Raw genomic sequence first — 16,695 nt, 5'->3', positions numbered from 1 at the left:
TCAGTCAAGTTATAAATATCTGGGACGCCAGCAGTGGATAGACTTTCTGCTCACGCTTTCCCAACATTGTAAGACAGTCATTGCAGTCCTCCAATAGAAATGGCTTTCGACTGTGAGTCCTTGCGTTCTATATTTGGGTGCACTCGGGCTAAGCATTCAACCAAGACAACTTCCAACCTGTTTTTGGCGTCAAAGATAGGTCCATGGACCCATGCTTTATGGTAATTACTGGGTTGAAAGTTGGATTTAAAGGAACTGACCGCTAGCCAGGCGCAGGCAACCATGCCAGCAGACGCACAATCGTTGGAGCTATCTTATACCCATTTCGCACTCATATATATCGACGCAGATGGCATAATTTGTCTACGAGTCTCAGACTCTATCGCAAAGAGTTGGCAGGAGATACTATCCACACAGGTAACGGATGCATTCCTGAGAGCTGTGGGTATGGCAATAAAGACTTGCTCCTCAAATTATCAAGGTGAGTATCATGTTCACCCAGCAATCTTTCGATTGATGATCAATGTTAGTCGAACAAGGCATGCCAGTATCCCCAAACCAAGCACCTGCAGTAATTGCCAAAACCACCCATTCATCACATATGACTCAGGAACACTATGTTGGGACGAGGTTTGGGGTTGAGGCACGCATGCGAAAGCCTGTCCCAGTGGCAACTTGTTTTCGGCCTCTAGTCCGGCCTATCTGCAGACAGTCTTGGCCCTGCTTGTCCACTGAAGATCCCTCACGTCACCGGAAGGAGCTTTGCAAAAAAGATTTCAACATGATTAGCGACAAGAAAGCTATGGTATCCGTCAAAGACCGTGATATATTGGCCTTATATTATATGAAGGCCTTCGAGGATCTGCAACAGACAAATTGTCGAATCCTTGCGAAAGCCTATATCAAGCTGGTGGAGCCTCAGAAGCAGGTGAACTATCCATACAATGGGCGAAAGATTGTTGCAATGGCTCCAAGGCAGTTTGATCCTGAGATGACTAAACCACCGTGGTGGCCTTCTGGAGTAAGCCATCGAGAGCCAGATCACCTCCCTAAAGTTGGTAGGAGTCCCATGATTCTTTCCGTGGCCAGCACATATCTAACCGTGAATAGAACGCATTCAGCTTCTGGTTCACATTCTTCGCGAGCTGCGCACCAGCCATGGGATTTCGGTCGCAAAACTACAAGGAGCTGATCAGCCTATTCGCCATTTGATATCCCCACCTGAGCGATTACATATCCTCGACGAGCTGTATCAAGTCAGGCACCAAGAAGAAAAGTCCTTAGAAGGATCAACTGGTAAGCGCAAAGAGAAAAGTCTCGGTCGTTTACAAACTGATATCTCTTCCATAGATGGACAAACCATAGCGTGTATCTCTCTTGTAAATCGTCCAAAACCAGCGGAGACAAATGCTAGCTGCGCAGACGGCAGCGGAAACAGCACAATAAGTAATCCAGTCACAATTCAAGACTCTGAGCCTTTTGTAAGCTGCTCGAGATACGCCTCTACCTTGACTGCGCCCGATAGACAGTTCTCCACCAGTTCATCGTCGAGCGCCCGCCCAAGCCAAATCACAGGTGTCAAGCCCGAACGACAGTTTCTCGAGCATCAACGAAGGTTTGACACTATGTGTGTCCCTCCACCTGTTCTGAAGAGGAAACGTGGCTCCTTTGAGACCTACCCGGTTCATACAAGAAGCCCTTCCAGTCTTGCGCACGATTCTCCACCTTCTCCAAATACTAGTAAGCCAGTGTATGGCACTCCTTACCACCTTCAGTATCCGGAAGCCTTTTTAATGAGGTCTTCAACCACGGATCTGTCACGAGAAATAACAGTGGAAAGTTATGATTCTTTTAACTGTTTTAGCTATTGTGCGTGAGAGGTGAAGAATTTGAAGCTCTTGAATATTATGCCTCAGTCTTTATAACCTCTCAAGCATTGATTTATGGTCTAAGAATAACCGAGGTATAACCATGAAATGCAGAGAGTCAAGCTGTCTATGTATTATCATACGTTTATCCCGAACTGCTGTCCTACAAAAAGTACCTTGACATTCCATGAAACGGCAGCAAGGAATCATCATTCAGTCCCACTCTTCTTATTTAAAAGCGCAACGTCTCCCACGATGATAGATGAAAATGGTTTTACGATAATTAAGGAACTCTCAACATGGATTTCCCAACAAAGAACTTCAAGGACCAAGGGAACCTGTTCAGACGCGCGGAGGACGGCCGCCATGCGAGGGCTGACCAGTTATTGAGGGCAATGAGATCCAATTTAATCAGAGTAATTTGGCATACCTATTTCCGGGAAAATATCTAAGATCCTCAGGCATACGGCTACTCAATTTTCTCGGGATAGTTCATATCTAAGGACAAATTGGGGCTCAAATCAGTCCAGGGGACGTCATGTGGATCTGGACATTTTTACCGAGCAAGGCAGTGGATAACATTGGATAGTGGACAGGTACTATTGCTTCCTACCGAGTCTCGGCCGGCCTGTTCCGCGATTAAGGGTAGCATATTTGCCCTAGGGCCCGCATCAGGGCGGATCGTCTCATCATGTCTCTCGCGCCTTTTGTCGTACATGACTTACGCAATCACTAGAAGAATAGGCGCACCGAGCCGACGAAACATTCAACGTGGCGGTTCGAAGTCCTTCCCAGGGTAGGGCTGTGAAGGAACGAGGCAGGGGGCATTTCGAACAAACACAATCGCAAATATTCATGATGATTTCTCGAAGGATGAGGGAAGGGGAGGTGGAATACGGAACTATTAGTGAACTGCGGCGGATGGAGCCATGCAAGAAATGGATTTTACTAAAGAGTTGCTAAGATACTTTCCCAGTTGCATCTCGTGATTTGAATTACAAGCGTTTTCATCTCTTTACCCGACTGGCCCACCCATCATGGCCGATATTGGAGCAGTATTCTCACGTTAATGCCCATGTATAACACATGTGATGATTACCAATTTTTCCTGGGTAGATATCAACCAACCTTGGTGTTCGTAACGTCATCAGAAGCTGACCCTGGAAACCTGTGAGCCGTCCAGGAATTACATAGCCCTAGAAAATCATACCAAGCTTGTAGGACTCTCCATCTTAACTTTCTGAAATCAGTCACGTTCCTGTTGACGAACCTATGAGCCCTAGGAACACACATCTTGGCACTGGGAGCCCTCTTGATCCCGGAGGCTTTGGTACGGTTTCTGGGAGCACAGAGGCCGCTTCCAGAAGCCATATACCCCCAGGAAACCCGACGTAACTTCTGGGGTCTTCTACCTCCATCTCGGGGAACCAAAGCCGCGTTCCTGTTGATAGCTTCATTACTTCCTAGAATCTAAAGTGCAACTCCTGGTATTGTGTGTCAGGGATATAACCTTACAAGAAGGATGGGAGATATGATCTGCGGGATCCACATGGTGTATATAGGTTCTCCTAAACGCGAGGAAGCTACCTTTCTTTTGCTTCCTCGCGCTACGACTTGTATCTAAAGTCGATTATAGCCTCCTTTAATATTGATTACTTACCTGGAAGACGCTGTCCCCATCAACGCATACGTGAGACCCTAACACTATCCCTGGGATATTCACTCTACGTTCCTGACTAAATACGGAACTGGCCTTGGGAATACATTGGCTTGATGTGGGGGATGGGGCGCCCCTGGGACCTTACCTTAGGGTCCTAGAATCAGTATATTGCCTTCTGAGGTCGCGGAAAGCCCTCACAAGATACCTTCACCAGACCTGCGCACAAATCTGCGTCATTCGATCACTCTCAGGAGCCGCAATTACGCCCCCAGGAACGAAGAAATGGTCAACAGGAACGCGGTTTTGATTCCTGAGGTGACGATACTAGACCTCAGAAGCTACGTCGGGTTTCCTAGGGTCTACGTGGCTCCTAGAAGCTGCTTCTTTACTCCCAGAAACCTTTCAACGGCCTCCGGGAGCAAAAAGACTCCCAGGGCCAAAGCAGGTGTCCCTACTACTGATAGAGCCGTCAATAGGAATTCAGGTATCGTGGTAGTGATGGTGGATAGTCTTACAAGCTACGTACGATTTGCTGGTGCTATGGTATTTCCAGAGTCATCGTTTTGAAGTTTTACAACACCAGGTTTGATGGCCTTTAACACAGAGCTTCTGAGATCATTGGTCGACGGCCTCGCAAAACGCGTCCGGTTCTTGGGAGTGAAACAGCTCCTGGAATCACCCTGAACTCCCAGGTCTGGTCGCTGCACGTACCACACTAGTGTACGCAGGTAGTATCTGGTATTGCTGGTCGCGATGGAATTGTGATACTTGCAGGGGGGCCACGCCGAGTGGTGACCAGCCTGTGCGCCTGAACCCCGCCCTCTTATCGCATCCGGATTCATCAACGTAGACTAGATGATAAGATTGAAAATCCGACAAATTATGGAGATATAGTTCTCGCAGGTCGGCATTACGCTCCTTTGCATGTTGCCGGGCCGTCTTTTTGGACCAACCTGTGGCGACAAGGGCTCTTCTAATGCTAGAGGTTGTGATTATGGTGTGGAACTCATCCTAGAGGAAGACAGCCATCTCGTCGAGGTATAAGCCCGGTTTTTCCGACAGGTGGTCGCAGAGCGCGTCGATCATAAGCGGCGTTACGGTTGACGTCCGACCTATACGAGTTGGGGGTGCGTGGACGCTGCCAAACTGCCGTAAATTTCTGCGGATATTTATTATCGTGACCTTGCTGCATTCGGCTTCTTCGGCCATTTGAGTTGTGGTTAGTGACTGGCACTCTATCATGTCACGGATGAGATGCAGCTTTGAGGGGAGAAGTCTTGGGGCCATATTGCAAGCCTAGTTGGTGTATGATGTCGCTCAAGTGTAATTTACAGGGGAGGAAGCCTGCTGCTTAGGGAGAGAAGAGGGGTCGAGTGGTTTCGAATGTATAGCAGTTTCCTGTAATTTACAGAGGACAAGGTCACGCCTGCGTCATGTAAAATACAGATTCTATTTTAAGAACCAGGGGATCGACGGGATTACCATATCTGGATTAGCGTGTTTGAAAGTAGGGTTTGGGAATTAAAGTCGAAGAGTGTGGAGGTAAATCTGATTTCGAATACTACTGTACGTGATTTTCCCAAATAGCAGCCATGCATCATTGGCGAATACAAGCAGAGGCAACATTCGTGCTACTGCTTTGGCTGCACCGTAGTGAAGCCTAGGCGATCCGTGGTATATCTACCTTGTCCATACTGCTAGGGGTAGATAAAGCCGAGAAACATGAACTTAATGATATCCTATATTCCGCAAGCCCGACGATATCATTTCAAAAGATCTGAAAAGAAGACGTGGAAAGTATTTCTCCATATGGGCGGGGCGGGTTCATCTCTTAAGAAGCCCCATAATTCTCTGTGATGGTTACTAAAGACAATTATGTAGAAACAAGGGACTATTATAGGGGAAGCTTACTCCAAAGATGTGACTCCCAGGAAAATGGAATTGTTGTTCCCGCTACCAGTAGCCTCAGAAAGCAATACCGATACAGATGTCCCTCATATGTGAAGAATAATTCCAATGTGGTCCACTAGGAAGTAGGAAGAAGGGAGCTGCTTTCCCGAATCCGTATATGTATCCACCTTTGCCTTTCCCTTAGTATACTGCTTATCTCTAACAACAAATAGAAAAGCCTCCCCAGGAATATTGCTTGAGTATGGTTTATGACCGACGAAAGCGACGAATCTACCTCCCCCCTCCCGCCCAACCCGTCCCTTATCGAATCACGGCTTAATGCAACCAACAATTTGACTTCGGTTTTAGAATTAGATTCGCCACCAATCAGCCCGTTCATCACTAGCGTTCATCATGGGTTCGGATGATGAGCCTCAATGTGACCCGTTCGCTGCCCGCGGGCAGTGACCCAATTCCTTATGGCTTCCGTGCTCCGACAGGTATGCTCACGCTCGGTTTGTCCAAGGTATAATGTGACCGAATACGGCAAAGATGTGTTCGCAGCAACAGGTTTCATAGTGACCGGTGTGAGGTCGCCGTGGCAGAGTATCGCCTGTCGAAGATGATCAACACAATGGTCAACGTGTATACGGCGATACTCTGGTGGGAGAGCCATGGAGTCTGAGTAATATTCCAAGTCTAAATGTTTTCGTATAGCATTCAAACAATGGAGACTGTGAAGCACGTCAGGGCCGCCGTAGAAACCTTCTTTGGCTATTCGCTCATTGCTATGCATCTTCGTGAGCGCTGGGAGCTCGGGGTCTTGGTTCAGTAGTGATACTTCAGAGTCTTCTAAGCGAAAGTATCGACCTATAGAGCCATTAGAACGACAGTGGAATGAATAATATCGTGAGTACGAACCGCTAATAAGCTTATTCTAGTTCTTATCGATCTTGGGGCTAGGAAGGCCGGCATACTGCAGTTCATCCGGATTGATTGAAGAGTAGAGATTGCTATTTGAGTCGTCTCGGACCCCGTTCGTGAATCGTCTTTTCTCTAGTCTTAATAGTGGTTCTGGCATATCTAAAAGGATTCGGTTGTTAGGGACTTTTTTTCCGCATAATACGCGCCATCCGCACAAACCTGAATCTGGCATCGCCTATATTGAAATTTTATCTTCACAATTACATCCACACCGAGGGAATTTGCTAATGAGCAGGGTCAATAATACAAACGTGACTAACGACCAAGCATTTGGAGAGAATGCTCGCGTGAGCAGCGTCGACCTAGATGGTCTCTGTGTGGCAATATCTTCAACTAGCTCGGCATCTGGTTCATGTTCTAGGCCGACATACGCAGGATCACTCTAGGGTAGGTTCAAACGCTGCATAATAAAGTTCTCGAAGAAGAAAAGAGTACTAAAGGATGAGCTTAAGTTAATGTAACCCAATATTTGCAAGCCTTGCTAGACAATCTTCAGAGAAAATTTATTAATCTCGGGTAATTCCTGTCGAACAATATCCAGCAATTCGTCTATTCACTAAGTGTGACCCTAACCAAGCAAGAGGAAATTACTCTTCGCGGCAAACTATAGAGCGCCGGTGTAAAACTAATCAATATTCGTAATCTGCGCTGTATTCTAGATATGAGAGCAATTCACGTAAGGTTGAGTTAAATTGTGATGATGCACGGAATGGGCTACTGTAAGGGTATCATCAATAAAACATATTATGTTGAAATCTATTATTACTGTTGAACATGAGCATTATAAGCATTTTAACGCAGTTCTGCTTGTTGGTCAAGTGATTATGGGACAGACCGTGCATTTAGTTGTAGGTGACGTTTACTTAAGATTTTCAATAATACCGGATCATTCACAGTCTGGCTCTTTGAGACGGTCAACAATCTGAATAATCTTTCTTTTGGTACTGTGGAATATACTGATAGGGTGCTATTTATAAACAAAGCAAGACTTTATCTAAGCCAAACTGTATAATGCAATTTTATGATGAGCTATTATGGGGACGGTGCGTGAGCATTATGAAGTTTGAACGTTAAGTTGAATATTCAAGGATGGTATTGAATAGATCCGTAGGTATCTCGTGTTGGATTTGATCTCGTATCTGATCGACCTTATTGGTGAACTGTCTCTAGGTAAATAGCCTCGATACTAGGAGAGTAAATAAAGAACGGGAGGTTAATTAGACCAGAATTCTGGTGAAACAAGGCTGATATTTGCGCTCCCGTTGTAAGCTGTCATACGAACGGAGCCATATAAGATGTCATCAAGAGCCTAATGCTTTATCCACTTTATTCTTCACTTAACAACAATTCTTCTTAGTGTCCGGTATTGATATAGTGAGTGATTTTATTCCCGACGTATCCTGTGTGTCGACTCTCGCTAACTTATACCACCTTCCTTCGAGTTTGAAATGCAACTCCGCGCTCTTACTGTTTGCTTTGCTATGACTGCGTCAGCGCTTCCGTTGGCGTCTGTCAAATCCTATGTAGTAAATGCGGATGTTGTGAAAAGTATCGATGGGAGCTTGACTTCTATCGTTATTGCCCGGCGTGTTGATGAAGGCGATATACCTATCGGTATCGCTAAACGTGGAAGCCAGGCAGATGCTTCTATCGATATTGCCCGGCGTGGTGATATGAGCGACCCGTCTATTGATATCGCTAAACGCGGAAGCGAGGTAGATGCTTCTATCGACATTGCCCGGCGTGGTGATATGAGCGACCCGTCTATTGATATCGCTAAACGCGGAAGCGAGGCAGATGCTTCTATCGACATTGCCTGGCGTGGTGATATGAGCGACCCGTCTATTGATATCGCTAAACGCGGAAGCGAGGCAGATGCTTCTATCGACATTGCTCGGCGTGCCGAACAGACTAAGCCCTCCGTTGATATCGCGTGATGGATCCACAAATACTACCGCTCAATTTAACGGCTAGGCGTTCGAAATTGACTATCTGTAGCTGGTCTCTAAGCCATAGCAATAGCTACTTCTCGATTAGCCTACCAAATATTCGATGGAAATGGTTGCGGCATTCTTTTGTGTACCTAGATTGATCTCTTAGAATCAGTTTCAATTATTACTTGGAATTACCCGGCATATACAATAGCGTGTGTTAAGCAAAAGTGCGCAAAGACGCTAATCGAGTAGCTTAGATTAATTATAACTACAGACGCTTGCTCGTTTCGTAAGGTACTCTGCGTATTTGTTCTGACCTTAGCATGCTTATGTGACTAGATTATCAGGAACTATATCATATAAACACGAGCTCTAATTAGTCGTGTTCTCGGGCGTCCGATTATAGAACGTTTCATGATATAACCTGTGTAATTGCTAGTGTATATCTAGTACTGATGGGAAGAATATATTTCAGGTAAAACTGGCATAGTAATTTCCCAAACTACTGACTTTCAGCTTGTTCTATGATTAGTAGTTAGATTATTTGTCTAATACAGAATTGCCCCAATCATTTCTCTCCGGTGGCTTTCACTGCCTAAGGGACAAAGCTTACTGCACCACTAACTGAACATTTCATACGTTCGAGCGGCACTTTATTATATGCTTTTAAACCTGGTAGGGGTGATTCTGAAGAGATGTTGCCTGACCATAGTGTTACAATGGAGGGGAACTCTGTCAAATTCGACCATTGCAAATCGGAATTGGGGGCGGTATGCTAGCTTCACTATTTGGTCAAGCTAGGGACAAGAAATAGTTTGCGAACTGGAAAGAACGCAAATTGATATATCTATTAGTTGAGCGAGCTAAATTAATCATCTTCTACGTAGATACATTAATACTATATAGCCAACATCACCGCGATCGCTAAAACCTAACCACCTATAGTAGCCCCTAAGGACTTCGTTAGCGTAAAAATGTGGAAAACGGATATGTTGAAATATCCTATTCTAATTGCCACATAACATTTACTCTAAGTACTTATGACTTAGCTATGCTACTTTTAGTACTCAACGTAGGCTGTACTTTAACGTCACAGTCAATTTATGGCTGAACAAATGAACACTATACACACCTATTATTATTGCGGCGGTTGCGAAGGAGCTTTTGTTAGTAAGCATTAGAGGATTAGGTTGCGTTGTCCACGGAGGGAGTAGAAAACTAATAGATTAGTCCCTATAACCTAGTCAATCGCCCTAGGAAAAAAGGCCCCACCTGATTGTCAATCGAAATGGATAAAGATGTTTGCTGAGGCCCAATGAAACAAATAGAAGACTGTTCCGAGGCCCTCTTCGACGTGCTATATAATAGGACTTTGCCCCGCATTAGCTTTGCAGACGTGTAATTGCTAGTTCTCGGTTATCTTGGGGCGTAAGCGCAGAAATCTTGTTATGCGCATATATTTATACAAAAATTCAGAGAGTATCTTTGGACAGTGGCCTAGAAAACGGCTTACGTTTAAGATAGACGGGCGCCCGTTAATATCAAGCTATGGCGATATTCACACTATCTTGGCTGCTCGGGTTTTAGGACAAAGTATATCCGTCGGCGCTTCTTCTGTCTACATGGGCGCGAGCAGCCTAATGCTCCTTATCTGTAGGCTGGGCACTTTTCTGCTTTTTCTGCCTTTCCTACGCGGGTAACGCCCACTTCACCATATACTTATACCTTAGGAGTTGGTCCGCTATAGGTCGTTCCGCCGGCTTAAACGCTATCATAGCTCTTAGCAAGTCATCTAACGTATGTAGTTCCCCGCCCGTAACGTCCCATTCGTACGTCTGCTCTGTCTCACCACGGCCTATGTCCTAGAGGCGCTGGCGTAGACGCCGGAAAACGGGAGTGCCGATACGGCGGAAGTCATCGACCTATGACCTATCCTCCTTGAAGAATTCGGAACGTTTATGCCAAGAGTTCCACTATCTCTAGGGCGGTTGGCCTAGCGTATTGATTATTTCGGCGACAATATCATCTCGGTCCTAGGAAAATGTTTCGAAGAGTGGACGCTCGCCTAAGACCTCGTATAAGTTGACACCTAGGGTCTATATATTAGCTGCGGTGGGCTGGATAATGGGTTCGTCGAAAAAGTCTTCTGGTGGAGAGTAGAGAGCTGGGGTATAGAGAGTCGGTGTGGGTGTGTCTGCCACAATAAAGGACGTTCCGTAGTCCGAGATGATGATTTCCGGATTATGCACCTCGTTGGCAGGCATGCTTAAAACCATGGAATAGATGGTATGCGGCGGTGCGTGGGGTTCACTAGGCTTCCTATCTACTCGGCGGATAGGAACCTCGTAGGGTTTACCGAAGCGCTTGTATAGCTTAGCTATGCTTAGGCCGTCAAAGTTCGGTACGCGTAAGAGAAAGTTGCGTAAGTGGAGATCTGCCTGCGGTTAGTATGCGGCATTAGTAAACGTATATGCACAGCCTAATTATCCTTACCTCCGTGGCATATGCCGTTTGCATACAAGTAAGACAACCCTAAGAGGAGCTGCGCGGCAGTGGATCTAGCAGCGTCCGGTGGAAACATGAAATTTATGCTGTCCTCCTTGGACTAGGCAATACTACCACTAGCAGGCTCTCCGACTAAGCACCGATGATGTCCGTTTGGACTATGAAACGAGAATTGGTCTAGTAGCGGCGGGATGAATCGCTTTCTAGGATGAGTACGATCACACTTCGTTAGGTAATGCAGGATTTCCCCCTCGTGACTATCTGTCGATGCTCTCGTAGTTAGTATCTTTAGCGATACGTAGCGCCCGCGTTGCTGATCCCGGGCTAGCTAAATCGTTGAATATCCACCAAAATTAAGCTTGTGAACGACGGTGTAGCGGCCACTACAAAAAGTATCTCCGATGAGAGTTAGGTGGTATCCACCGGGCACATAGTCCTCGAAATATTCAATATCTACCTTAGGATGGTATATATCTTCTATTGGTAGAGCTGACGAGTTAGCTATGGCATAAAGGCATCGAAAAGGGTGTGGCGACGGAAAGGCTTTGTGATAATGGCTGATCTTTGGTGTGAATGGAAATTGGCGCCTGAAGATATTCTGATTTCGTCGACGAAGTATTGCGAGCTGGCAGAATGAGCGAGAGAGTCTCTAGCCAGGGTTTATGTTTATGTTCTTGTCCTTAGGAGAGTTAATCGAGTGACGTGCTGTTACTGGTAGTACTGAAAGGCGGTGTGGGACGGATGGCCTCGCTGCTAAGGCGGCTAAAACTCTCGATTATCTGCTTCGCCTCCTCCGAGTGGACTGCTTCACCGTGGCACCTGCATGGCTAACATTGAATTCTCTGATTGATTAGCTGTAGCTAGGCCTTGTCGTAAGCGGAGGCGGCTAATGATAGGCCAAACCTGCTCCTCCTCACCGATCCTTGTCGACTCTGAAACTCTACTACGTAGTAATCCCTAGTAGGAGTATAGCGTAGATGATATATCTTAAGCCAAAAGAAAGTATTAGCGGCTAAGAAAACAACAAACCTGAACGTTAGAGAGGTCTGAATGGCTTATAAAGGGATATGTTGACTGCTCTATCTTCTGTCCTATCATTTCTCTATACTTCTATATCTTACCTCTTCTTGGGCATATCCTTCCGTATAAAAATTTGGCCCCGTTAGTCACACTGCTGCTATGGCTATATAGACAATCGAGTATATCTGGAAGATCGCACGGCCAAAGAATGAAGCTATTGCTCGGGCACTGATGTATGCCGCTTATACGACGGCGATTTAGATAGACCCTAACACAACGAGAGTCTTGATTCGGTAAAGTTAACTCTTTTTGGTGTCTGATAATCCGGCTGACATGCCGGGCTTTTAGGTCTTATATTTATCCCACGACTCGAACCGGAGGCGTTTACGTTAAGGACAAATCATATATCACGGTGTCCGTGAAGAATCTATAGACGATATAATTAGGACAACACTAGTTAAGCTATGGCTACACACCACACTTAAACTCTTTCGACGTAAATAGAGTCTCTCCGAGCAGCATTATCAAAAGCGACAGCACGGGTGCGTTATGGCCAGCTTCGATAGAAACGAGACCAAAAGAGTCTTTCTTAGGACCACCTGCTCTTCTTGGTCCGAAAAGTGCATTTATCGTTTGGCCTTCCGAAGAAACGGGTGAATGAAACCATGATCGAGAGGGTCGACGCTTCTCGGCTTAGAGGGGCTATACTGTATTGAGTTATCAGCATGCTAGGTTGGTTTCATAACCAAGTAGCTGTGCTTAGCAGAATAAACCTGACCTCCTACTTAGTATGTACTGTGGTATATTCGTGGGGCTTATCCCCTCTCTCTCACTTAGATAGTCTTTCCCTTCTGCATCCATTTACACATCCATATGCACTCGCTTCTCCTCTTCCGTACAGCTACCTCCGTACACGATAACGCAAGATATGTCCTTTTAAGCGCCTGTTCCGCTAGAACAACTTTGTATATTGGGTATAACCTAACCCTACCACCCTGTAGGAATTACAGCCAATCACTCCCTATAGAAGCCCTAGACATTGCGACTGCGATGTTGAAAGGGAGGTACGTGATAGACTAAAATGCTACATCCTCGTATTTTACGTAACTAGGTTTCGGTTTCTGACGCGCGGAGGCCTGCCTAGCGCCTAGCCTATGTCGGGTTGTTTGGCTCCGGGATAAACGTCGAAATCAACAGAATCGAATGTTTGTATGGTATCGTCGAGTGTATATACAAAAGAATTTCCTTTTGGATCTCTAGGTCTTTACTGACCTGAGCCTACGAAGTGTATAAAAGTTTGGGGTTGGATAAGTATTAGAGAAACCTGTAAATCAGAATCCCTAGAGTTAATAAGCGCTGTACTATAGTACTTGGGTTCGTAAACCTACACCGATTTCTTTTGCTCGCTTCCTATCTGAGGCCCTATATTGAACGCCTTAAAATCGAACTTAGGCCTGCTATGTCATCAATTAGCCAGAGCAGGGCCAATCGTAGATTTTCTTACAATGGCAACATAAAATTATATCTTATGGTTTTACCGTTGGATGATAAACCTCAATAGCGACTGTACTACATGGCGGCATAATACTACGGCCCTCGATTTAGTGTAGCTTGTTTAATACTTATCCGCGCTAAGGCTTTAGCGATGGGGCTAGCAAGAATTACTTAGTGTGCATTAGTTAAGCCAATTTCAAGAATCACTATAGCTCGTTTTTTGTTGGACATTAACTTCTGTCCGTTGCGCCGGGCAAAATCTTAGAAAACTCTAACGAGCAAAGTTGCTGCTGCAAAATCACACCATAAATTGGCTATTTTGTATGTTAAGACTATAATGTCGTCGGGTTTGCTTGCTATTATTGTATAGAACGCTGTTAATATAAGGGATGTTAAGTATGTGGATGACATATTTCGCTTGACTATGCAGCCTATCAGGCGTATAATGTATATGTGTTGTATTTCATGTCGGTACTGCCGTTTGCTTTACTTGGAGTAAATTTATTTGAGTACCTCTATCATAGAAAAAATGAAAAAAATGAAAAGACTAAAGAAAGGAATTAAAAGTTTACCCTCGCGGAAATTTGACTAAGGTCGCGCTCGTAGTCGTCGAGCTTTAGATGAATACACCGCAAACCAGGGACGGTTTGATGGTTGCAAGGAGTTAAATAGGCCTCCTCGTAGTTGGTGAATTATGGTGAACATTTATAGCAAGCTAGTCGGAGGTTTTTAATCTAAAATTGTCTTTTCATCGCGAACAATTATTCGTCTCCACTTCTAGCGCAAACATTTCTAGACAGGGACCTACGTCGTTACCAGCAAACCTACCAAGTAGCCTGGTATATATGGCCACAAAAGACTGTTTCCCCTTTTATCTATTCTAGTTATAAACGTCTACCGCGAAAACTCTACGGCAGTTATATCTTTCTCACTAAAACAGTCACCACTTAAGTTATCAACTTCGCAAAGGCACGATATTGTCGCAAACAAACACGCTATATTCTTCGATTCCGTCCACCCACTTTATGATGGAGAGCATTGAGGAAGAATTCGTCTATTCCCGATATAGCTAGGGATACTCTACGGATACGGATACCATCCGTGAACATAAGTATCCACTACTCAATGGTATAGCCTAGCATATGATATTACTTGATTCATCTGTACTAACTACCCTTTTTCACGGGTTATAGGAACAACTTATCTAGACCACGCCGGAACAACACTCTATGCCAAATCATTTATCGAGTTATTCTCGGATGATATGATATCCAGTCTCTTCGGAAATCCCCATTCGATGTCTGTATTATCACGACTGTCTATAGAGCGGATAGAAGACGTGCGACTCCGAGTCCTCTAGTTCTTTAATGCAAGCCCCGATGAGTTTGATATGGTTTTTGTGGCAAATGCGACAGTAGCTATTAAGTTGATTGGAGAATCTTTTCGAGATGACCCTCGGGGATTTTGGTATAGGTACCACGTTGATGCCTACACTAGCGTGGTTGGTGTTCGGGAACTCGCGGATATAGGCTATCAATGTTTCGATGATACCGATATAGACGCTTAGATCTCTGAGCTAGACATAGCTTAGTCGAAAATTCCTAAGCTATTTGCCTTTCTAGCTTAATCAAACATAAACGGTCGACGTCTCCCACTTTAGTGGTGCGGGCAAATCCGTTCCGCTGCTAACGAAGGAAGGAATATATTCACCTTGCTTAATGCCGCCTCGTTTCTATTAACTGCTCCTCTTAACCTAAGTGATGTAGCTACCGCTCCGGATTTTACGGCGCTTAGCTTTTACAAAATCTTTGGATTCCCTGATTTAGGGGCTTTGGTTGTCCGGAAAAGCACTATATCCGTACTTAAGCGACGAAAGTTTTTCGGCGGGGGTACCGTGGATATGGTGATAGCGTCCGGAGCACAATAGCATACCAAAAAAGAAACCTCAATCCATGAGCGGCTTAAGGATAGCACCCTTCTATTTCACAGCATTATTGCACTTGATACCGCCCTAAAGACGCACAAACGTCTATATGGGTTAATGACGAATATTTCTTCCTATACTAGGTTCCTCGCTTAGAGAGTCTATGATCGACTCTCTGCATTGAGACACTTTAATAGCATAAAGGTCTATGAGGTTTACCAATCGAGTTATAGGAACCTAACCCTCTAAGGCCTAATTATCGCTTTTAATATAAGGAACAGTCACGGCGAGTGGATCCCTAAGTCCGAGGTAGAAAAACTGGCAACGGCATATAATATCTAACTACGTTCTGGTTCTGTCTGCAACCCTAGAGGAACGGCCATGTCTCTTAGATAGGAAGGAGAAGAGCTACGTCGCTATTATGCCACTAGTTTACGCTGCGGTGATGACTATGATATATTAGATGGCCGACTAACTAGCATTTTGCGTGTTAGTCTAGGAGCAATAAGCAATCTGAAGGATATAGACTCACTGACAGAATTCGTCGAGGAGTTTTATATAGAGAAAGTCCCTCCTTTGGTGTTATTGAGTCCTCCGATAGATGCAAGCAATACAATCGCCCCTTAGTTTTATGTTGAGAGTCTAACGATATTTCCCATCAAAGGCTGTGGCCCGTTCAAGATTCCTAAAGGCAAGCGTTAGGAGGTCAAAAGAGAAGGGCTTGCATAGGACCGAGAATGGTACCTCGTTCATCAGGTGACCGGCTTTCCTATAAAGTAGAAAGAATATCCTTAGATGGCGTCTATATATCTATCTGTTGATCTAGAACGCGGCATACTCCGTATCACCTATAACCCTAAGGCCATAGATGGTCTATTCAGCCTCGAAATTCCGCTTATTTAGGATGCTAAAAGCACGAGTGTTATAAGTTCTCTAGTGCGCTCGAGTTGTCGAAAAAGAGTACCTAGTGCCTACGAGCCTAGCTTATGCCTTCGTGCCTACGCCTCGCTAGTGGTCTCGGCATTCTTTATAGAGCTCTTAGGTGTAGCTTGTACTCTCGCGCGGTTCTCTTCACTTAATGCAGAACTCAATATAAAACCATCAAACCTCGCTAGTATCTAGAAGAATCGGTTCCGGAGGCTTGCTACCTTAGATTCCTCTTCGCGTGCGGACCGAATACCGCGCCAAAATTGCCAAAAATACGTGCTCGTATCAAACGAAATGTCCGTTTTAATCGTATCTAGATTATTAGTCAACTATCTCAACAAAATAATTAGAGCAAACACTAAGCCTACCTCTGGCGTGAGCAAAGCTATTAGTGTAGATTTGTTTACGAGCAACATCGTTGTTGCTGAGCGGGCCTGTCAAGCAGCTCGTGCTGAATGCCCCTACGCCGAAGACCACTGGTCATCTATT

General features: G+C 45.1%; 5 protein-coding genes across 5 annotated transcripts, besides 1 other annotated feature; 3 read left to right on the top strand and 2 right to left on the bottom strand.

The window, feature by feature from the left end:
* Positions 1–282: 282 nt before the first annotated feature.
* On the top strand, positions 283–1,794 carry N7446_007328 (DUF2841 domain-containing protein; the record flags this gene model as incomplete). The annotated part of the gene is made up of 4 exons (XM_058516073.1): positions 283–481; positions 531–1,058; positions 1,111–1,704; positions 1,742–1,794. The coding sequence occupies 4 exons, from the start codon at positions 283–285 to the stop codon at positions 1,792–1,794; spliced, it is 1,374 nt and encodes a 457-aa protein (XP_058373251.1).
* A 6,056-nt stretch (positions 1,795–7,850) lies between these two features.
* On the top strand, positions 7,851–8,339 carry N7446_007327 (uncharacterized protein; the record flags this gene model as incomplete). The annotated part of the gene is made up of 1 exon (XM_058516072.1): positions 7,851–8,339. One exon carries the CDS (start codon positions 7,851–7,853, stop codon positions 8,337–8,339), a length of 489 nt encoding a protein of 162 aa, XP_058373250.1.
* A 1,685-nt stretch (positions 8,340–10,024) lies between these two features.
* Positions 10,025–10,254, bottom strand: N7446_007326 (uncharacterized protein; the record flags this gene model as incomplete). The annotated part of the gene is made up of 2 exons (XM_058516071.1): positions 10,025–10,198; positions 10,219–10,254. The coding sequence occupies 2 exons, from the start codon at positions 10,252–10,254 to the stop codon at positions 10,025–10,027; spliced, it is 210 nt and encodes a 69-aa protein (XP_058373249.1).
* Positions 10,255–10,432: 178 nt separating this feature from the next.
* N7446_007325 (kinase domain-containing protein) lies at positions 10,433–10,917 on the bottom strand (the record flags this gene model as incomplete). Its single annotated transcript, XM_058516070.1, has 2 exons — positions 10,433–10,770; positions 10,830–10,917. 2 exons carry the CDS (start codon positions 10,915–10,917, stop codon positions 10,433–10,435), a joined length of 426 nt encoding a protein of 141 aa, XP_058373248.1.
* Positions 10,918–11,249: 332 nt separating this feature from the next.
* Positions 11,250–11,273: a sequence feature (Short protein (N7446_007324, KAJ6063204.1) was converted to a misc_feature.).
* Positions 11,274–14,383: 3,110 nt separating this feature from the next.
* On the top strand, positions 14,384–15,906 carry N7446_007323 (uncharacterized protein; the record flags this gene model as incomplete). The annotated part of the gene is made up of 8 exons (XM_058516069.1): positions 14,384–14,407; positions 14,429–14,483; positions 14,549–14,694; positions 14,716–14,856; positions 15,016–15,258; positions 15,283–15,422; positions 15,561–15,588; positions 15,676–15,906. The coding sequence occupies 8 exons, from the start codon at positions 14,384–14,386 to the stop codon at positions 15,904–15,906; spliced, it is 1,008 nt and encodes a 335-aa protein (XP_058373247.1).
* Between the last annotated feature and the right edge of the window lie 789 nt (positions 15,907–16,695).

The sequence above is a fragment of the Penicillium canescens genome, assembly GCF_028828765.1.
Source record: "Penicillium canescens strain IBT 15451 chromosome Unknown utg000004l_segment0_segment0, whole genome shotgun sequence".
Lineage (NCBI taxonomy): Eukaryota > Fungi > Ascomycota > Eurotiomycetes > Eurotiales > Aspergillaceae > Penicillium > Penicillium canescens.
The sequence above is the reverse complement of the archived record's forward strand: the minus strand, read 5'-3'. Positions and strand labels throughout refer to the sequence as shown.